Genomic DNA, 21,643 nt, shown 5'->3' with positions numbered 1-21,643 from the left:
GCTCCATTACCTTTCCTGGCACAGAGGTTAAACTGACTGGTCTGTTGTTTCCTGGGTTGTTCTTATTTCCTTTTGTATAGATGGGCACTGCATTTGCCCTTTTCCAGTCTTCTGGAATTTCTCCTGTCTTTCATGATTTTCCAAAGATGTACATAGAAACATAGGACTGGAAGGGACCTTGAGAGGTCATTGAGCCCAGTCCCCTGCCCTCATAGCAGGACCCAGTACTGTCTAGACCATCCCTGATAGACATTTATCTAACCTACTCGCTCACATACCTCCTCTATCAGGTCCTTGAGTATTCTAGGATGCATTTAATCATGCCCTGGTGACTTTTCTAAGTGATTTTTAACTTGTTCTTTTTTTTAATTTTATCTTCTAGCCTACTCCCTTCCCACCACCATTCACTATGTTAGGCATTCCTTCATCAGACTTCTCGGTGAAGACCCAAACAAAGAAGTCATTAAGCATCCCTGCCATTTCCAAGTTTCCTGTTACTGTTTCTCCCTCCTCACTGAGCAATGGGCCTACCCTGTCCTTGGTCTTCCTCTTGACATGTAAAGGCTGCAAAGTATTGCAACAGCCCCTTGCTTCCCTGAGAGCAGTGACTGCTCCCCAACAACTCCATCCAGCCCACTGCCCCGCTCCCCCCAGAAAAGGGCAAGGAGCGAGAGATGGCACACAAAATCCATGCTTCTGAATCCCCCCTCGCTGGCTACTGGAGATGATTGGCTGTATGATTGGAACATGCTATAGCACTCAAACAAAGCAGCAGTGCAAACACCCCATTTGTGCCTGAGGGAGTTCTAAAGCATGGACCCCAGTAGGGTTGCCAGGTGTCCGGTTTTCTACTGGACAGTCTGATATTTGCACCGTCTGTCCAGTAGAAAAATTCAGAAAATTCCAGACATATGCAATGTCTGGAATTTTCTGAATTCCTGGCTGGGCGCTGGATGGAAGCCTGGCAGGGGCGGGGGAGCGACTGGGAGGCAGGGATGTGATTAGCGCTGGGAGCCCTGTGGTCACACGCAAAAGCCGGGTGGGGCGGGGTGGGGACCAGGACTCCCAGCCACTCCCCCCGCCTGGCTTTTGCACGCGACCAGAGGCTCCCACCGCCGATCACGGCCCCGCCTCCCAGCCCTGCCCAAACCTGGCTGCTGCTCAAAACTAAAGAGAGTGCCTGCCAGGGGCACAGCCCGAAGGACTCCTGCTGTGGCCAGTGGCTACACACACACACACACACACACACACACACACACACGCTGCTCAAAACTAAAGAGAGTGCCTGCCAGGGGCACAGCCTGAAGGACTCCTGCTGTGGCCAGTGGCTACACACACACACACACACACACACACACACACACACACACACACACACACCAGGTCTGCTTCCTGCCCCCCTTCCTCTAGGCCCCCCTCTCCTCCCATCCAGCCCCGCGGCCCCCGATCCCCCTCCCCCAGCTCTGCTTCCCGCTCCGCCCATCTCCCTACCTGTTCTCTCCCACCCACCCCCCACAACCAAGTGTGTCCGGTTTTTTGGTGGGGTCTACCTGGCAACCCTATTAATGAGCCTAAATAGTGCAGGTTAACCCTTCATGGGCTCAATTTTAAAGTGAAACTTTTGCGCTTTTGTTGTTGACAGAAACAAGTAAGAATTGCTGTGAAACCAAAACATGCTCCACAAATTACAGTCTGAACTTCAGTTATTATTGTAACACATTTTTCAGTATAAAGCTTTTAATCACAGAATTTATTGGTGTGGGACATGTGCGCCTTTACGATTCTTGGTCCACTTGATTCCACTACAGTCAATGGCAGCATTTCCATTATGCTCAGCAGGAGCAGGACTCTTCTGTAGACTGTTGGGATGAATACCACAGATACAAGCAAATTTAATATGCAAAAGCTAGCATCAAAAAGACACCCACTGCTCTGAAACTACAATAAATGTCTATTACCATGTTTTCTCTTTTTTCTACACAATACACAAAAGTATATTTAGATAATATTCAAGTACTAACTAAAACAAAAAATGGAAATAAAAGTCATGTGTTGCATCTAGTGAACTAGCAAAAGACTCACCATAATAAATAAATGCATAGAGCAGAGTTTAGTTCTGAATAAGGAAGATGTGTTTCACACTGACTAATGAAAGTGTCACATCTGACCCACAGACAGGCACCTTATATTTTTTAAGCTAAACTCTAGTCTCAAGTGAGCAAATAAAATTCCGTAAATCTGGAGGGAAAAGCAAAAGGGATGTCAGCTTTCTCAACACACAAAGCAGTAGAAACTGTTAGTGATTCTAGTCCACTTACTTTGTGGGACTTTGTAGAAAACTCACACTGGCAAACATTTGTTTTAAAGTCTTGTGAAATCAGCTGTGTTCTATTACGGAGAATGCAGCATTGCTGACCCATTAAAAATAATAATCCTGACAAATCTAAACACATTGTGGCTAATTACAAAACTAAAAAAAATAAAATAAAAAAGAGAGAGAAAAGATAACGCTTTCAATTTTGTGTTACATTTTAAAAGCCAGCATAATCTCTCAAAGCTTAAGTGAATGCAGGTCACGGGATTGCTTTGCTTTGTTAATAGAAGCCCTGGTCCATCAATGTGAACCAGGATTGATTATACTACTATGACGTCTGCAAAAGGGGACTATTGCAGTGTTTTCAGACTGTCCTCTAAAAACAATGCTGTAAATTCACACTGTTTGTTGGTATTATATGTCCAAACAAGTCACTTCAAAATAAAGTCATATGTCCAAAAAACTGTTAATAAAAAATTCTCATTTCTAACTTTAACTCTGCACTGAATGGAGGGTTCTACTACAACCGGCATGATTCAGCATGCCTTCCATCAGGGCCTGGGCAAAATACAGCCTACCAAGCCATCGTATCCAGCCTGCGGAGACAGCAGGGAGCCCCAGGCAGGATCCAGTTGGCCCCACATCCCTGCACGCCGCTCAAAAATGCGGCTGTCAGGCCTAGTTTCTATTTCAAATCTGGAGAAGTGGGGGGTGGGGAGGGAGAGATTCAGGAGCTGCCTCTTTCCCTAGCACAATCCCATTGGCCGGTTTCTGGCCAGAAACTGGCCAATGGGAGCTGCCCATTGGAATAACAGGCAGCCAAGAACCATGCCCCCTCTCCTCAGCTCAGTTATTCACACAAGCACATAGCCAGGGAAATATTTTTAACTCTGCAAGCCTTAGCTCTGCAGGCAGGCAGGCAGATTTGGCTGCTTGCTGGTAAGTCTCCTGGCCGGAGCCTGGCTCTGACACCTCAGCCCCTTCTTTCTCCAACTCTCTGCCCCCACCAATCAATATACCCAAACCCTCTGACCCCCTCTTTCACCCATACCACCTCCCAGATCTGGCACCCCAATCTCCTGCTCTAGATCACAATCTCCTGCTACCATAGGTCACATTGCACACCCAGCAGCAAGACTGAAACGCGTCATGAACCCTGGGGCCAGTGGGGACTCTTGTACATTTCAAAGACGGAATGCTTCCGCTGCACTCCTGCCCCCCTCCATGGAGCCAGCTCCCTCCAGCAACCCCTCTTCTTACCGCCACCCTTGCTGCCTCTTTCTGATAGAGATAGCAAGTGAAGGAGAAGCAACTAGTCGACTAGAGTGTTGACTATCTGATAAGCTTTTGCTCATCGGACAGTCGACTAGTCGCTTAGAACCCTAGTTTCCAGCCAATGAGAGCTGCAGGAAGTGGTGTGGAGTGGGACACTGCTTCCTGTAGCTGCCATAGTCCGGAAACGGTGATCCGCAGCCAACAGGAGCTGCAATCGCCAGTGTTCCCCCAAAGCTGCATGACAGCACAGCTTCACAGGTGATTAATCAGCCCCGCCCAGTCAATCAGCCCCTTGCACGGAACCCTGAGCCTCTGACTGTGGGGGCCAATTATAAGAAGTGACCCAGCACTTGAAAAACCCTGGCATAGACAGCATGAGGTAAATCAAATGAGAAATGAACACTATATTCATCATGTATTTGCCCAGTGAGCCTAACACTTGAAATTATAGGGTTTTTCTACATTTGGGCTAGGAGATGAGATCCCCCCATTTTACAAAGGTATACCGGTGCCAGCTCTCTTCAAGATAGCACCTGAATACAGAAACATGCATACAGTAGCCCAAGTGGCAGCTGGGGCTAACTGTCTGAGTACTTACCCAGGAGGTCAGGCAAGACTGCACTCACGACGTGCTGCTTTAAGCAGCCAACTGTAACATTACAGACACCACACATTGCTATTTTTAGGAGGCAGCTCAAATGGAGCTAGTGCAAGAATACCTACATGCAGGGCTGGATTTAGGGGCAGGCAACCAGGCAACTGCCTGGGGTGTCAGGCTTGGAGGACATCAGGATCGGGAAGCTGTTTTGGTTGTTAGTGACGAAAAGGAAAACAGAACATCTGAAGTGCCATGTTTCAGATATTCCATATTCCATCATTTTTCACTAACTTCCTAGAATGTTCTGGACCTTTGTAGATGCTTCTAAGGTATTCAATTTAAGAAAGGGAGCGGCATGGGCACTGCAGATGCCCCTTACCTCAGGCCGAAGTTACATGAACTGGGAATCGGATATTTCAGATCAAATGTAGATATATCCATAGACGCCCAAATCCTAACATCTGGCTGAGCTGTACTCAACACAAGAGGACAACAAAGGCGACTTTATGGTTAGCTACCTTCAGGTTCCCCGATCCAAAGGCCAGCAAGTGTGTCTGTTTTCTCCTTAAAGTAAGTGCAGCCCTGAAGCTTTTCCAGAAAGCAGGGATCAGCCCAGCATAGGGGCTGGCACTTCACCTGTGCCTTTTGCTTCACGGCCAGAAAAGGAAAGCATCAGAAACTTCTGCATATAAGCCAACCAGGGCACTATTCCATGTCACCCAGGAATTCCTCTAGGCACGGGCTTCTTCAGACAGCTGCAGCAGTGCAAAACAGCTCAAATAAAGGTCACAATCTGCCTAATAACGCTCTATACCTGTGTGTAAAATTACGTACGCATATGTATATATGCACTTCATACGATACTTTAATATTCAACAGCATTCCAAACCACAAGGAAAGGCAGCTGCTAAAATAAAATAGTCAACTATCAGACAGGCAGATTTTGAAAACAAATCCATTTTGAAAATTGAATAATCACCGTAGAACTAAAAATTGTCTTTTTTAAATACAGATTGAACCTCTCTAGTCAGACAACCTTAAGTCCTGACTAGTGCCAAACATGAGAATTTGCTGAACCATAGATGGTCAATATTGTCTAGCAGCATTACCAACACCTCCACTGCTTACTGGGCTGTTAAAAGGCATTTAGGGTTAAATTATAGCAAAATGTTAGTACAGAACACAGAGCCAGAACTGGTGGTTGTAAACAAACTTCATGGGGCCCCAGAAAATTTGGTCATACCCATAAGTGGCCATCCATCTAACTAAAATCATGCCAAACCATGGATTTTGCCAGATCAGAGAGTGCCAGACTCAAGAGGTTCAACCTATAGTCAGAACGGTAGATCCTCTAGGCAACTTGAAATCTGAACTGCAAATCCACCAAATTAGTCACTCCAATGCTGTGGCTGATCTCTGGTCTGTTAGCCAATCACTGACTAAATTTTGTAGCTTCTAGAGCCGTGGTCCCCAACACGGTGCCCGCGGGCGCCATGGTGCCCGCGGGGGCATTTGTCTGCGCCCGCCAAGTGCTCAGGGCTGGCCTGGCCCCGGGCATGTGGCGCATGCGCGGTGCCGGAGCCGGCCCCGGGCGCGTGGCGCACGGTGAGCGCCGGCCCCGGGGGCGCCGCGGATTGACCCCCCGCGGCACATGGGGGAGGGGGGGTGAGAGCGCCAGCGCTGGCCCCGGGCGCGCGGCGCTTGGGGAAGGGGGGGGAGAGAGCACCAGCACCGGCCCAGGGCGCTCGGCGCTTGGGAGAGAGCGCCAGCGCCGGCCCCGGGCGCGCGGCGCTTGGGGGAGAGGGGAGAGAGCGCGCCAGCGCCGGCCCTGGGAATGCGGCTATGGGGGGGGCCCCCGCTCGGGCGAACGGCCACGCCCCCTGGCGCCCGGCAAGCCCAAATGGTTGGGGACCACTGTTCTAGAGGAAGGGATAGCTCAGAGGATGAGTGGAATAAGTCAGGAGATTGGTAATGGGGTAATATTGATACACGTTAAAAATTAATACTAACTGGCCTGTGTGAAATGTGTCTTTCTCAGATAATTCCCAGCAAGAAGGAACTGTATACACATTATTAAAGTACCATCTTTATTGGCATTAACTGGCACTGTTCTGACAGTGTCAATAAAACCAAACAGACCTTCTTGGGACTGAGTAACAGCATTGGCTTTTTGTTTGCCTCTGAGGACAAAATGCTAGTTTTCTACAGCCGGTCAGATAATGTTTACTTCTCCACAGATTTTTTTTTCAACTTTTCAATAAAAAGCTTATCAAAATATTGCCCCTCAGAGAAACCACCATCATATGCCTATTATGCTCATGTTCTCCTCGCTACCTGGTCAAACTGCATCCTCTATGTAGTTTTCAGGTGTTCAATTTTTCAACAACAAATTCCAAAGAAAGCAGACACTGTTCACAAAAAATAATGCATTATAATTTTCCTTTCAAGAACAGAAATTTTTCAACAAACCCTAGTGCTGGCCCTTACTTGACAAAACCAAGTCTAACCCATTATTATGTATTTTATGTTATGTCACAGATTTATATGGTTCAGAGAATAAATAAATAGAGGGCTACCTATAGAATTATTAATTTAAAACTCATCAGAGCATCAAAATGACAGTGAAAAGGGATTAAGGCAACTGATGAGTGTGCGTGCACACACACACTTTATAAATCCAGTTTCCCAACTTGATGCATATCTCATTTGACATTTGATCCATTTACTCTGCTGTCACCCATCACATCACTTCTTTCTTGTCCATTCCAGTTTTAACAAATATGGTGAAAATGTCAAAAGCAACACCTTCACTTTTCTCAATGCTTAGCCCAAAACAAACACAAGACAGCACAAATGGAAGGCCAAAATGCAACTGCTGAAAGTGAACAGGGCAACAGCTTCACAACCATCCACAAAATTTCCAATTGCTTCAGAGAGGAGCCAATTTTAGAAAACATACATGTATGCTCTCTCTAAGTGCCCTTTTTTTAATATTATATTTGGCGATGCTCAGACCATTAGAAATTCCAGGCTTACATTATCAACAGTTCCAAAGATTAGGAAACATATGTCTGCAGAATCAATTATATTGTACTGGGTGAAGATTTGCTTTTTCTTTTTTTTTTAACTAAATAAGAGAAACAGTAGTCCCAATTTTATATTAAAAAGAATAAGACACTTATTTTTTTAAAAAATCCTTCCTTAGAAGCTTAGAAAAGAACAAGCTCCCCCAAAGTTTGGCTTTTTACACTCCATAAATTAGCTTTCCTAAACCTCCACCCCACTGTAAATGAATATTTCAATACATATTCAAGCTTTTTTTTAAAAAAAATACATTTAAAAAATGTCTCTACTCTAGGGATTCACTGCAAAATCGTTTGTGGATTTTGCTTCATCTTCCTGTGATATAGTAAGGGAAAATCTGAGTTTACATTTTTGTATCTTGTTAACTTCGTAGTTCTGTCTTTAAATGAAAGCACCACCTCAACATCTGTACAGTAAAATTCATTCTTCGCTTTTCACTTGCCTATGCATTATTTAAGTAAGCTGCTCTGAAATCTAGCATCAGGGTTTTCTTTGGAGCAACAATCAACAACAGCTCTATAATATGGTACAGCAGGAAATATGGGGTATCCAGGATAGTTTCACACATTTGTTTGCTATGCTCATCCTCAACAATTAAATATGATAATCCAATTTGGTGAAAAATAAACTGAAATCAGATCTGCTGCAAAAACTTTTTAAAATGTAATTTTCAGCCTAGCAATCAATGCTTATTCAGTTTCCATGTCATCTCTGTCTTCTCTCTTTGCAGATGCTCAAGTGATGTTAAATTAAACAATTGCATGAAATGTAAGAACTGCAGGCAAATTACCATCCATACTTAATTCTGGAATACAAAAAGGCCCTTAGAAAACTCCCTTAATGATTATTTTCCTAATAGCAAAAATAAAACAATACAAACACTCTGACAGTAAAAGTAGACTATATTTGAGGCATTCTGCTTGCCTTTTGAATCATTTTAAAATATAAGATTGCAATCATGAAAATGAGGAAGCCCTAAAAATTCTTAAAATATATTAAAAGATTGAGCTGCTACCGAAAAATGTCTAACCTCCAAGTGAGCTGTATATTGAAATAGACAGCAACACTAAATAACATATCATTTACAGACATGCACAACATCAAACTATTATCTAGTTAGAACAATACTTTACTCCAGGACTTTTCCCCTAAATTTGTGAAAACTGGAAACACAGACTTGTAAAGCAGAGACTTAAACCTGTAATTACTGCACACACAGACAAAATTTAGAAATATTAAACTTACAATCATGGGTTATCATAAGTCCAGCACAGCAAGTAGCCCTAAGGGTACATTTTAGATTTTTTATCCATGCTCTGTTCTTCTCTCTGATGTGACTATTCAGGCACATGGTCAACTTGCAATCAGCTTCTCCCTTAGTGATGTATGAGAGCTGTGCTGATTTATCTTGTCTTTCAGCAGCAGATTAGCAGAAATGTTTCTGCTTCTGCATCCTACCTTTCTTTAGCAGTTGGTTCTGTGTTATCATTGGCAATCCAAATTAAAGAGCCAGTAAATGTATCACGGATTTTTTTTCCCCTTTGAAACAATTGCTAGGCAGTTAGTCACAACAAGAATACCACTGTTTAATCTATTGAACCTCCTTTCCAATATCCTTGCTGAGAATGGTAGTAAGACACACAGAAGGGTGTGTCCAACAAGACTGCTGTAGTCCAAAGGTCTTTTAATGGGTTATTCTTGTACAGATGGCCCCAGACAACAGACAGCTGTAGTACATAGATATTTCTGCCAGAAACCTGAGTTTCACTATTTGTTACGCAATATGTACATATACCATGAAATCTAGTTTATCCAAAGGAGATGGCCAACCCTAAATTAATTAAGAAAAACAAGTATTTTTAAAATACCAAGGATGCTGAGGAGGTCTGAACTCATGTGAATAAGAAAGATTTCACTATATTCCAATTTATGTACTTATGATAAACTCTCTGTATCTTGGTCCTCTTTTGTTTCTAAAATGATATTTTTACAAACATTTGGCCCCTCATTTTATCTCAAGTTGTCCCTTAGATTAGGAATATTTTACGCTGTGGAACTGATGAAATCAGAATTCTTTGGCATACAGTGTTGTAAGAACAGATTGAATAGCCAGTTTTGACTTTCCAGTAACCATGTAGTATTTTATCAAGAAAATGCCATTTTTAATTCATAAAGTTTTCAGTTCAAGGCCCCATAAGACACACAAGTTTAAATTTTCATAAAGACTTTTAAAAATATTTAGGAAAAAAAGTAAATGTCTGAGAACATATATTCATGGAAATTTTGAACATCCTGAAAGGTTTGCTCATATCATTGCTCTTCCTACCTGGCTTCTGCCCGAGTTCAGAAAAAGGTTAGTATTTGTCTCTGCCCTAAAAATGCAAATGTGGTTCTTGAATATTATTAAACTAGCCAATTAGCCCGTCATAAGACGGGATTTTCAGGTCTCTCCTCCACGTCAGTCTTCTCTCCTGAGCCTCCGGTCTCTCCTCCTCTTCCTCCTACTGCCTCCCCCCCCCCCTCAGCTCTCCTCCGCCTCCTGCCTCTCTCTCTCTGTCTCTCTCTTTCACTTCTCCTCCCCCTCCTGCCTCTCACTCGGGGGACCATAGAGCCCAAATGGCCATTTGGGCTCTGCACTCCCCGTGCTGCATGGGGGGGCGTGGAGCCCAAACGGTCGCTTGCGCCGCTTGCTCCCACGTGGCAGCCTGGCTGAGCAGCGCAGAAGTCAGCAGAGTGCCACGGCAGGAGGTGAAGGGGGGAGGGGCAGTGACGTTCACGGCTAGGGAGTGGGGCCTGGAGCCGCTGTCACGCCGCATGTCACTACCCCGCCCCCTTTCGCCTTCCACTGTGGCACTCGGCTGATTTATGCACCGGTCAGCCGGGCCGCCGCAGGGGAGCAAGCAGTGCAAGCGGCCGTTTGGGCCCCACACTCCCCATGCAGCACGGGCCACCCAGAGGGAACAGTCAGCATTTCAGACAACAGCACCCCCCAGAGGGAACACCCAGTATTTCAGGCAACAGCGTCCCCCAGAGGGAACAGTCAGCATTTCAGACAACAGCACCCCCCCAGAGGGAAAAGAACAGTCACTTATCTGTAACTGTTGTTCTTCGAGATGTGTTGCTCATGTCCATTCGAAGTAGGTGTGCGTGCCGCGTGCACCACGTCTTCCGGAGCGTTTTCCCTAGCGGTACCCATAGCGCCGGCGGGGCGCCCCCTGGAGTGGCGCCGCCATGCCAGGGCATAAGTACCCCTGCCGGCGCTGCCCCACCTCAGTTCCTTCTTGCCGGATATTCTGACGAAGGGGAGGTAGGGTGGGAATCGAATGGACATGAGCAACACATCTCGAAGAACAAAAGTTACAGGTAAGTAACCGTTCTTTTCTTCTTCGAGTGGTTGCTCATGTCCATTCGAAGTAGGTGATTACCAAGCTAACCCTCAAGGAGGAGGGGTCGGAACAGTCATAGCACCAGAGTCATAAAGGAAGATGAACCATAAACAGATTTATTTGAACAAATAAACGGTGACAAGTCACCAACCCAGAACAAGGCAACCAGATCTATAAATTTACATATTTACATCACAGATTGGAGGACTGCAGAGCCCACCCTTGCCTGTTGAGGTAGCTCATAATGTGTTGCAAATGTGTGGAGGGAAGACCAGGTGGCTGCCCTGCAAATTTCTGTGATCGGTACTTGGGCACCAAAGGCTACCGAGGATGCCTGCGCCCTGGTAGCGTGTGCCTTCACCCTGGGTGGGGTTTTACCAGCCAGTTGATAACACTCTGCTATACATTGTACCACCCATCTTGATAACCTCTGCGTAGAAATAGGTGAACCTTTTCCCTTACCCCCAAATGCAACAAACAACTGTTGGGATTTACGGAAGGGCTTGGTTCGGTCAATATAAAAAGCCAGCGCTCGCTTGGCATCCAGGGAGTGTAGAACACGCTCCTTAGGGGATGCATGAGGTTTAGGGAAGAACACCGGTAAATAAATCTCCTGGGATAGGTGAAAGGGGGAAACCACCTTCGGGAGGAAGGTTGGATGAGGCCGTAGCCTCACATTATCACGTGAAAAAACAAGGTAGGGAGGCTCTATAGTCAGCGCCCTTAACTCTGATACCCTTCTAGCAGACGTAATGGCTACTATGAAAGCAACCTTCAATGAAAGGTGCTTCAGTGAGCAGGTAGCCAAAGGCTCGAAAGGAGGGGAACTAGATTGAGGTTCCATTCAAGGTATGGAGCCCTCACCGAGGGGTATAGTTTCTCCAAACCTGTAAGAAACCTTTTAACCACCTGGTTAGAAAAAAGAGAGGATCCTGCCGTACCGACATGGAAGGCGGAGAGAGATGCCACATGGACTTTAATAGAAGAAAAGGACAGGCCCAAAGAACGGAGCTGAAAGAGATAGTCGAGGATAGCTGGAATAGGGGCAGAGGACGGTTGTACTCCTCTCCGGGACGCCCAAGACGAGAAGCGCCGCCACTTGGCAGCGTACGACCGTCTAGTAGAGGGCTTCCTACTGCTAAGGAGCACCATCTGTACCTGTCGGGAACATTCCCTTTCTGGTTGGTTCAACCACGGATAAACCAGGCCGTCAGGTGGAGAGACCGGAGATCCGGGTGAACCATTATTCCTCCGTCCCAAGGCTAGGTTAGCAGATCCCGAACTGGAGGGAGTGCTATGGGGTCTTGGGTCAGCACGTCCACCAGGATGGGGAACCAGAACTGTCTGGGCCACCTGGGGGCTATGAGGATTATCGAGGACCTGAAAGTTCTCGCTCTGGTCAAAACCCTGGAAACTAGTGGGAATGGGGGAAAGGCATAGAGAATGCCCTTTGGCCATACGGTTGTCAGGGCATCCCCCAGGGAATATTCCCCCAGCCCCAGCAGGGAACAGTAGTTCCTGCATTTCGCATTGCATGCCGAGGCAAACAGGTCTAGGTGGGGATAGCCCCACCTGCGGAAAACCTGGCTGAGGACAGAGTCCTTGAGCGACCACTCGTGGGCTCCAAAGAATCTGCTCAGTGTGTCTGCAAGTAGGTTCTTGCACCCGGGGAGGTACTCCGCCTGAGGCGTGATATCGTGCATGACACACAGATGCCATAGATGCAGGGCCTCCTTGCACAGGGGTGGCGAACGTGCCCCACCCTGTTTGCTGAGATAGAAAACCGCTGCAGTGTTGTCCATACGTACCAGGATGGAGCGGTGGGAGAGCCTCGGCAGGAATGCTTCGCAGGCCCTCCTCACCGCCTGCAGTTCCCGGACGTTGATGTGCAGGGACCGTTTGGAAGGGGACCAGAGGCCCTGAGTTCTGTGGCACCCGAGGTGTGCACCCCATCCTAGGTCGGACGCATCAGTGACCAGAGTCAGGGAGGGGGGAGGGGCGTTGAAGGGAACCCCGCTGCACACCACGGATTCCTGGGTCCACCAGAGTAGGGAGTCCAGAATGTCCGGGGGCACTGATACTATGGAGACCCTTGGACTGGCAGAAGGCCTTCGCCAACCACGCCTGCAGAGGTCTCATCCTCATCCTGGCATGTCGCACTGTGTAAGTGCATGCCGCTATATGGTCCAGGAGCCTGGAACAGACTCGAGGAGTCGTGATGGGGGACCGGATTAGTTCCGAGATCAGCTCCACTATGGAGAGTCACCTGCTGTGGGGCAGAAACGCGCTTGCCACGTTCGCATTGAGGAGGGCTCCCACAAATTCTATGCTCTGGGAGGGGATCAGGGATGACTTCTTGACATTTATCAAGAGCCCTAACCTTAAGAAGAGAGCTCTTATGAGTGATACGTGAGCTTCTACCTGCTCGTACGAGCAACCTCGGATTAACAAATCGTCGAGATACGGGAACACGTGTACCCCTCGATTGCGCAGAAAAGTGGCAACCACAGCCATACATTTTGTGAATACCCTTGACACAGTACATAACCCAAAGGGGAGTACCGTAAACTGAAAATGGTAACGGCCCACCATAAACCGGAGGAAACTCCTGTGACCGGGCCTGATAGCCACATGAAAATAGGCGTCCTTTAAATCGAGAGTCACGTACCAGTCTCCCAGTTGTAGCACTGGGATGACCGAGGCTAAAGTCACCATTCTGAACTTGTGTTTTACCACCGCCTTGTTTAAGAACCCAAGGTCCAGGATAGGATGGACTCCCCCTTTGGTTTTGGGACAACAAAATAACGGGAGTAAAACCCCTTGCCCCGCAGATGCAGGGGAACCCTTTCTATTGCTCCTTTTTCGAAGAGTGCCCCCACTTCCTGAAACAGGATGTGTTCGTGATGGGTGTCCCTTATTAGGGACAGGGTAGGGGGTTTTGAAGGCAGTGGGCCCAGGAACGGGATAGAATAACCCGAATGTACAATGTTCAGGACCCATGCATCTGATGTTATTCGGGCCCATGCCTGGGCAAAACGGGAAAGCCGGGCCCCGAACGGGGGCCCAGGGTGGCAGACTGGTACGGGACTCTTGAACGCCATGTCGAAATTGATCCCGGGATGGGTTGGGAGTACAGAAATTCGTGACCCAACTGCGGGACGAAATAATGCCTTTCCACCCCCTTTTGGGTAAGAGTCAGAGTTGCTGGCGTTTGCCACAGGGCATTAGTAATTTTTGAAACCGTTTTGTTGAGCGGTAGAGCGAACCGTGCAGGGGTGTCCTCAGTGAGGATGTCTACCATTGGGTCGGTATCCTCAATTATGGGCTCAACCGGAACAGCCAGGTTGGAAGGCATGCGCCGCAGGAGGTCCTGATGTGTTCTGGCATCCATTGATGGTAGCCCGGGCGCTGGGTCTGCCAGTGCCTCATCGGGGGAGGACGACGACGACTCCTGGACCAACAGGGGGGCCGTCATGGCCAGTTGCGGGGCCAGTTGGGCGGCCTGAGCTTCCGGAGGGCCTGTCTCTGGCACCGGTGGTTGTGGTGCCGCAGGATCTTGTTGCAGCACTCGAAGAGGGGAGGGGGGCACCCGAGACAGGGACGCAGAGGGACGGGAACGGTGCCCTGAAGCCTCTGACCCCATAGACGGTGGTGGTTGTCCCTGCCACTGATGAGAGGCCCAGGGAGTCCAAAAAGGCCACTGCGGATGAGGGGGCCACATCTGCTGGTTGTGGTCCCTTCGGTGCCTGGATCTGGATCTGTGTGTCGAAGAAGCTCCCGACGACCCCGATCGCACCGACACCGCGTCCGAGTCCAAAGAGTAATTGGGTTCCGGCCAAGGGGGAGCCGACGAGGAGTGTGGTGCAAACTTGGCCATCGATTCCGGTTTGCCCGCATATGCACAGTGAGGACGTGCCGTCTGCGGTGCCGGAAGACCCAGACCCGGTGCGGCGAACTCCGATGGCGCCTGCGGCACCGGGGTACCCAAGCCCGGTGCCGTTTGCGTCGTCATTTGTGGTACCAAGGTGCTCAGGCTCGGTGCTGTGTGTGCCATTTGCGGCACCGGGGTGCCTAAGCCCGGTGTTGGCTGCGTCGCCAATAACTGCGGCACCGAGGTGCTCAGGCTTGGTTCCGGTTGCGATGCCTGGAGTAGTGGAACCGGGGTGCCCAGGCTTGGTGCCGGGTGCGCCATGTACAGCTGTGGCGCCGGGGTGCTCAGGCCCGGTGCCCTTTGCACCACCTGGAGCTGCGCTCCGGGGTGCCCAGGCCTGGTGCCGTTTGCGCCGGCTGCAGCTGCGGCACCGGGGTGTCCAGGCCCGGTGCCGGTTGCGCCGACTGAAGTTGTGGCATCGGGGTGCTCAGGCCCGGCATAGATTGCGTGGCCAGCAGGTATGGCACCCACCTCTTGCGGACCCAGGCAGGCTCCCGGGAGCCGCCAGCCTAGTCCCGGGAAGAGGCGGAGGGCTGGGTGGCAGCGGGTGGCTGGCTCAAGCCGTGCCAGGTGCAGGGTCTGCTGGCTGGGTGCTGGCAGACTTGCACCTGGCACAGGCACCGTAGCCAGCCCGTGCCCCTTTAAGGGCTCCAGGGCCAGAAGGGGGGCAGAAGAGTTTCCCTGGTGGTGCCCAGAGTGGCCACCAGGGAAAGCTGGGGAGGGCTAGCCTCCCACTAGTTCGAATTAAGTGGCTACACAGCCCTTAATTCGAACTACTTAATTCGAATTAGGTGTTAGTCCTCGTGGAATGAGGTTTACCTACTTTGAATTAAGCGCTCCGCTAGTTCGAATTAAGTTCGAACTAGCAGATCGCTAGTGTAGCGCCTATCAAAGTTAATTCAAACTAACATCTGTTAGTTCGAATTAACTTTGTAGTGTAGACATACCCTGAGAGGTCTGAGGGAGTTTACAAGGAGTCTACATCTACCCGATGGCAGCCTAAGCCACTCTTCCAAACAGCCATGAATTAGTATGAGGTCCCCCTAGAAAATCAAGGGATTATGACCATGAGTTTCACTGATTCCAAAAGGGAGCCTCGGGCCTCACCTACAGTAGAAGGAATTGCCAGAATGGCTAAACCAAGCAAATCCTGTTAGTGCAGAGTGCTTTTGTGGGTATAATTTATTCAAGTTCCTGAACAAAATGGTAAAAGGACTTTTTTTTTCATGAATAACAATATTTACACTAGGGCTTTTGCCAGCATAGCTGTGTCAGATTTGATGTGTGTTTTTTTCCACAATCCTACCAACACAATTATGCCAGCAAAACCTTTTTGAATAAACCAGGCCTAAGTCATTATAGGAAGACTCTGAATAATCAGTGATGCTTAAAGGGAATCAATTAGTAACAACATTTCAAGTCCATTTTCCAGACTTTCTTTGCAAGGAAACTGACAAGAACATTTTTGTAAATGAAAGATGAGATTAGCCTTGAAATGTTAACTCCCAAAATCAAGAGAGAGTAGCAGCTGCAAATATTATGGGTCACAAAGATGTCTCTGTAGGAGCTAAGGAAGAATTGTAACCATAACAAGAAAGCTAGTATGTTGTTTCATGGATCACATACCCCACTTTATGCCAAAGCAGTGAAATACAGAGAACTACTAAAACAAGAGGCAATATTAGCTAATTTCATTCTGCTATCACAATTGGCTTTACCCTTTGGGGCAGCTAATATTTAGCCTTAAAAATATTTGTGAACACATTAGATATATGAACTAAGCTAAACCTCTGCTTTTTCAAGGCTTTTTCAATAGCAGTTTTGGAAAACATTTTTTTTGACCTTTCATGTCATATTAGGTTGCGTAAATCCGTGCTGAAGGTTAAAAGAGAGGAAAAAACACGATATGACCATTGCAACTTGTCAGGATGCAGCACAACATATCACATAACAATATGTGTTTTCCCCTAAATTTTCCCTTAAAACATCTGTGACAAACTGAACCTGATCCATCATTATATTTATATTTAATAACCAATGGATACAAGTTCAGCTTTTAAATCCCCCACCCCGTCAAATGAAATTGCCTTCCTCCATGGAACGTGAGCATGGCCCATCAGAAACCACTCTGATGGATACATTACTCTGTGAAAAGTGGTCTTCAAGATGTTAAGCTTTGAAAGTCAGTCACTAAAGGCCACTTTATCTTTAATGGGACACTCTTAAATGAATGGAGATTGCCTATCTCCAAGAACTGGAAGGGACTTTGAAAGGTCATCGAGTCCAGTCCCCTGCCTTTACAGCAGAACCAAGTACCATCCCTGACAGATTTTGCCCCAAATGGCCTCCTCAAGGATTGAACTCTTAACCCTGGGTTTAGGGGGGGACCAATGCTCAAATCACTGAGCTATCCCTCCCTGTCACAAGGTATAACAGTTAACTCGAACTAAGGACTTAGTTCGAGTTAACGTTTGACTGCCGCGTGTAGCCACAGAGAGTTAGTTCAGACTAGGGGGATTTAAAAATGGCGCTCCGACGGGAAGATGCAAATAAAGCCCGGGATATTTAAATCCCGTGCTTCATTTGCAACTTCGAATGCCTACATTAGCCTCCCTAGTTCGAACTGGGGGCTAGTGTAGACATACCCTAAGAAATTTAATGCTGGGTGAGAGAGAGGGGAGATTCTCAGTCTGCCAGAGGGAAAATGCATCCCACAAACAGAGATGCTAAAGCACTGAAAGATTCTGGAACCTAAACTTTCACTCTAGTCTTATGATCTATGAGGTCTGGACTTCAGTATCTTTCCCAGGCAGATGCACTGCAGAAGGCTAATAAGGGAGACTGTAACAAGGACCTGTCTCTACCCCCCTCATGGAATAGTGCTATATAATAAAGATTAAGGGCCGCTAAAGCTCTATGATTCCAGTTCTCCCCTACTCTCACAGTTTCAGTGAGAGCAAGCCCCTCCATTCTGGCATTCCTGTCATACTGTTAGAAAAAAATGAAGCAGTTTCCTTGCTTCTTTGGCTTATTTTTGTTGCTTTTAAGGAAGCAAGACAATTGGGAGGAAGTTGAACAGCTAGCACTAGGGAGACCTTCAGGCTAGGACCCAGAGAATGGACTTGTTTGTTTCAGCTACTCTAGTAACAGAGAGATGGATGGGTGGAACATTTATAATAGGGCATCCGGGGAGCATGTTCCCATTTATGAGTTTAACATTGACTGTTTCGGTGAACAATCTCATTTAATAAACTTCCACTTGAATATTTACAGGAATCAAACAAAGAAGGGGCAAAGAGTCTAGGGTTATTTTAGCAAATTTATGTTTTTGAAAATAAACTTCAGTTATGTGTATCCATTCAAAATCACAGCTTCTCCAATGTTACAGGCTACAACATTCTATTGCTGCTTCTATTCCTGACGTTTAACTGCTTTTTATTTGCAAAAGCCAAGACAAATTTTCAATAAAACAAAACTGGGTAATGAAACAAAAAAATAAAAATTTGAAGATGCACTTAAGGTCTTGCTAAATGAAGATGGGGTGTAGAAGAAATCGAATATTCCTTCCTCTTTACCCTGCTCTGGAACATGGGAACAAAAGAACATTCAACTGCCAGGATGTACATCTGTAACCTGTAATGCAGCCCACAATTAATCAGTGGCATTCAGTGCAACAGAAGATCTGTTAGTAAATTTAATTTGGTTTACTTATTTAAAAGTTTATACATAATAACTATTGCCAAGGAACCAAATTCCTAGGTGGTTGAGAAACAGGTGTAACTTGTATCAGCTTATGCCAGAGTTGAATTTGCAGAGCCCTGAAAGATATCCACTTTATATCCACGGGTATCCACATCCACAGATTTGGATATCTGCAGTTCATTTTAGCAGATATGGATGTCGATGGGAATACAAATTTTGTATCTAGAAACCTGTAAACCTGGGGATATCCACTTTATATCTGCAGGTAACTTCATCTGTAGATATCAATGCAGATATCCACAACTCATTTTTGCAGATGTGGATACAAATGTTGCATCTATGCAGGGGTCTATGAATTTGGCTCTGGGACAGATTAAGGTAATGCATGGATAGGGTAAAGAAAGTGTTGGAGGAAAGATACCAGCGGAGCTGCTTTTATTATGCACTTCTGTCAATAGCTTTTCCAATACCTTCCCCCAATTCTATACATGAAAGTATACTAGTTTTGCACACCTTCCAAACGCCAACTCAGTGAAAATCCCCTTCTTGCACCCATTTTCTAACAACTTACAGCCCCACCACCAATAATGGCACTAAAAGATTTGAACAAAAGACTTCCATGAGAATGACATCAGCTCCCTCCAGACTGCATTTAACTCAAGATGTGTAGGCACCTTACACTTCATATGAAAACAAACAAGAAAGTCTTTACAGTGTCTAATGAGTGTGTATTTATAGATACTATTTGCCTTTAGATTAAGATTTTTCAACTACATTGCCTTGATATTAATTAATTGAAAAACCGGTTAAATAAATCTGCCCAGAGAAATTTGTGAGTGAAGGGGAGATTCTTTTAAAAAAAAAATCCATCACCAAATTGGTGGATTAAGGGAATGCAATAGATATATTTGCATTTCAATAAGATATTTGATATTAAATGGCATGAAATCTCCTCTGAAAAATTAACTAGAAAGGACTTGGAAAGAAGTACTGTCATGTGGATTACAAATTGGCTAAATGTATAAAATCAGAAAGTGATTAAACATATCGACATATATATATTTGCAGGGGGAAAACATTGTGTAATGGAGTACCACATGAATTGTTTTTAGCACCTGTTCTATTTAATAGTTTAAGAGAAGATAAAATGCGTTTATTCAAGTAAACGTGACTACTGAAAATTTCAGCAGCTGTATCAGAGGCATCAGCGCAGGGGGGGGAGGAAAGGGGCAGGTGGCTCTATGGGAGCCGATATGCCTAGGGAGCCAGGGTGCACCAGCTCCCGCCTGCTCCCCTGTGCTACTCTCTCTCTGATACACTGGCGGCAGTGCAGGGGGGAGAAAGGCCTGTGTGTAACGGTGCATGTTGACAGATGAGTGCATGCCCATTGGTTAGCCATGTACATGGTTACACTTTCACATCCCTAGTATTTTCATTAATAATTCATTAGGCTAGAGTAAACAGCATGCTAATTAATGAAATACAGATTATATTAAACTGGGGGGAGTTGTGAACACTTATCAGGATAGGAAAATAATACAAAGGTATAGAGAGAGATCAAAAACCTTGAGAGAAAGTAACAAACTGAGGTTCAATGTAGAAAAATACATTTTTCCGGAGAAACACAATCTGAAAGATACTCAGTGGGAAGGAGAAACCTGGGAAGCAGTAATGTTGACAAAGAAGTAAAGAGCATCAGTCACTATTTATATTTCTACCTTTACTATCCAACACTACACAGTTACCAAACTGTAAGCTTTCTAAATGTAAAGGGCAAATACTATCATGGTGAGCCCGCCAGGGGTGACAGTAGACAGCAAATTAGACATGTGTTGGAGATGTGGCTGAAAATAGGCCAATGAAGTTCTGGGCTGCATACAAAGAGTCATCATGTCAGAAAGTAGGACAGTAACAATCACACTCTTTGAGGCTCTATTATGATCACATCTGGAATGCAGTGTTAATTTCTAGACACCATATAAAACAAAGACATGACAAACTGAAGTGAGTTTAGGATACATGAACAAATATTATCCAGACCTGGAGGAAAAGACAGTTACCTTTTTCTATGACTGGTGTTTTTCAAAACGCATTGCTCAGGTCCATTCCATATGAGGTGCACATGCTCACCACATGCACTAGTGCCGAAGATTTTCCCTCACTCACACCTATTGGGGACCAGTTCTAGCAACCTCTGTAATGACCCGCACGTGCTGCTGATAAAAGGCACCCCCAGCTCTTCCCACCCTCCTTTTTGCCATGAAACTCCCACAGTGAGGAAGGAGGGCAGATCATGGAATGGATATGAGCAACACATCTGGAAGCAACACGTCCACTTACTGAAAAAGACAGCTGTCTTTTCTTCTTTGAGTGCTTGCTCATGTCCATTCCGTATTAGGTGACTTACAAGCAATATCAATAGAAGCAGACAGGAGTTCATGGACGTGTGATTGCAACACAGCTCTGCCAAGCCCAGAATTGTCCCTGGCCTGCTGAGTGATGGTATAATGTGCTGTGAATGTATGAACAGAGGACAACCGTTGCAGCTCTACATATATCATTCACGAATAGGGATGTGCACCAGGAAGGCCGCTGTGGACACTTCTGCTCTAGTCAAATGGACTCTGAGGATTGGCAGTGGTGGGACCCTCCCCCCCTCCTCACCAGTTCATAACAGGACCATATGCAAGAGGTGACCCAGCTGGAAATCCTCTGTGAAGGCCTTCATTCTGCCTGCTGTAGTGATGAAGAGCTGAGTTAATTTACAGAAAGGTTTGGTACGTTTTAGGTAAAAAGCCAAGGCCCTTCACATATCCAGTGTGTAAAGACCCCTTTCTTCACTGGTGCCTGTGCAGTTTGGGACACACCACCGATAGATATCTTAGTACATGTGGAAGGTAGATACTATGTTTAGTGGGAAGGCCGGGTGGGGTTGCAGCTGAACTTTGTCCGTAGACAACAACGTACAGCAGTTCTAAGGGCAAGGCTTTAATCTCAGAAACTCATCTAGCCAATGTCACTCCAACCTAAAAAGTGACTTTCCATGACAAATGGGAAAGAAAGCAAGAGCCTAGCAGCTCAAACAGTGGGCCTATGAGCCTAGAGAGAACCAAGTTAAGATCTTACTTTGGGACAGGGCTCCGTACCGGAGGGAAAAATCTCTTGAAGCCTCTCAAGAATATGACCATCATGTCATCAGAAAACATCATCTGGTCCTGGATCAGTGAGTGAAAAGCAGAGATATCCTCGAGATGCACTGTAATGGAAGAGTGTGCCAGGCCCTGGTTACTCAGATAAAGTAAGTAGTCTATAAAGAATGTATGGGAAAGGTGCCACACTCAGACAATTCCTTG

General features: G+C 46.4%; 1 protein-coding gene across 4 annotated transcripts in view; it reads right to left on the bottom strand.

The window, feature by feature from the left end:
• The window catches only part of RAPGEF4 (Rap guanine nucleotide exchange factor 4), a 230,160-nt gene that overhangs the window by 142,101 nt on the left and 66,416 nt on the right, over window positions 1–21,643 (bottom strand). The window contains exon 1 of one of the 4 annotated variants that reach the window (XM_014570176.4): window positions 8,517–8,919. The exons of the other annotated variants lie outside the window; for them this stretch is intronic. Coding sequence (XP_014425662.2) covers window positions 8,517–8,522 — 6 coding nt within the window. The 5' untranslated portion in view covers window positions 8,523–8,919. Of the gene's footprint in view, window positions 1–8,516; window positions 8,920–21,643 lie in introns of those variants that run through there. 4 annotated transcript variants of the gene reach the window in all.

Source organism: Pelodiscus sinensis, chromosome 7 (assembly GCF_052426305.1).
Source record: "Pelodiscus sinensis isolate ZL-2025 chromosome 7, ASM5242630v1, whole genome shotgun sequence".
In the NCBI taxonomy this organism is placed as follows: Eukaryota; Metazoa; Chordata; order Testudines; family Trionychidae; genus Pelodiscus; species Pelodiscus sinensis.
Note: the sequence above shows the minus strand (reverse complement) of the source record. Positions and strands in the feature narration are given on the sequence as shown.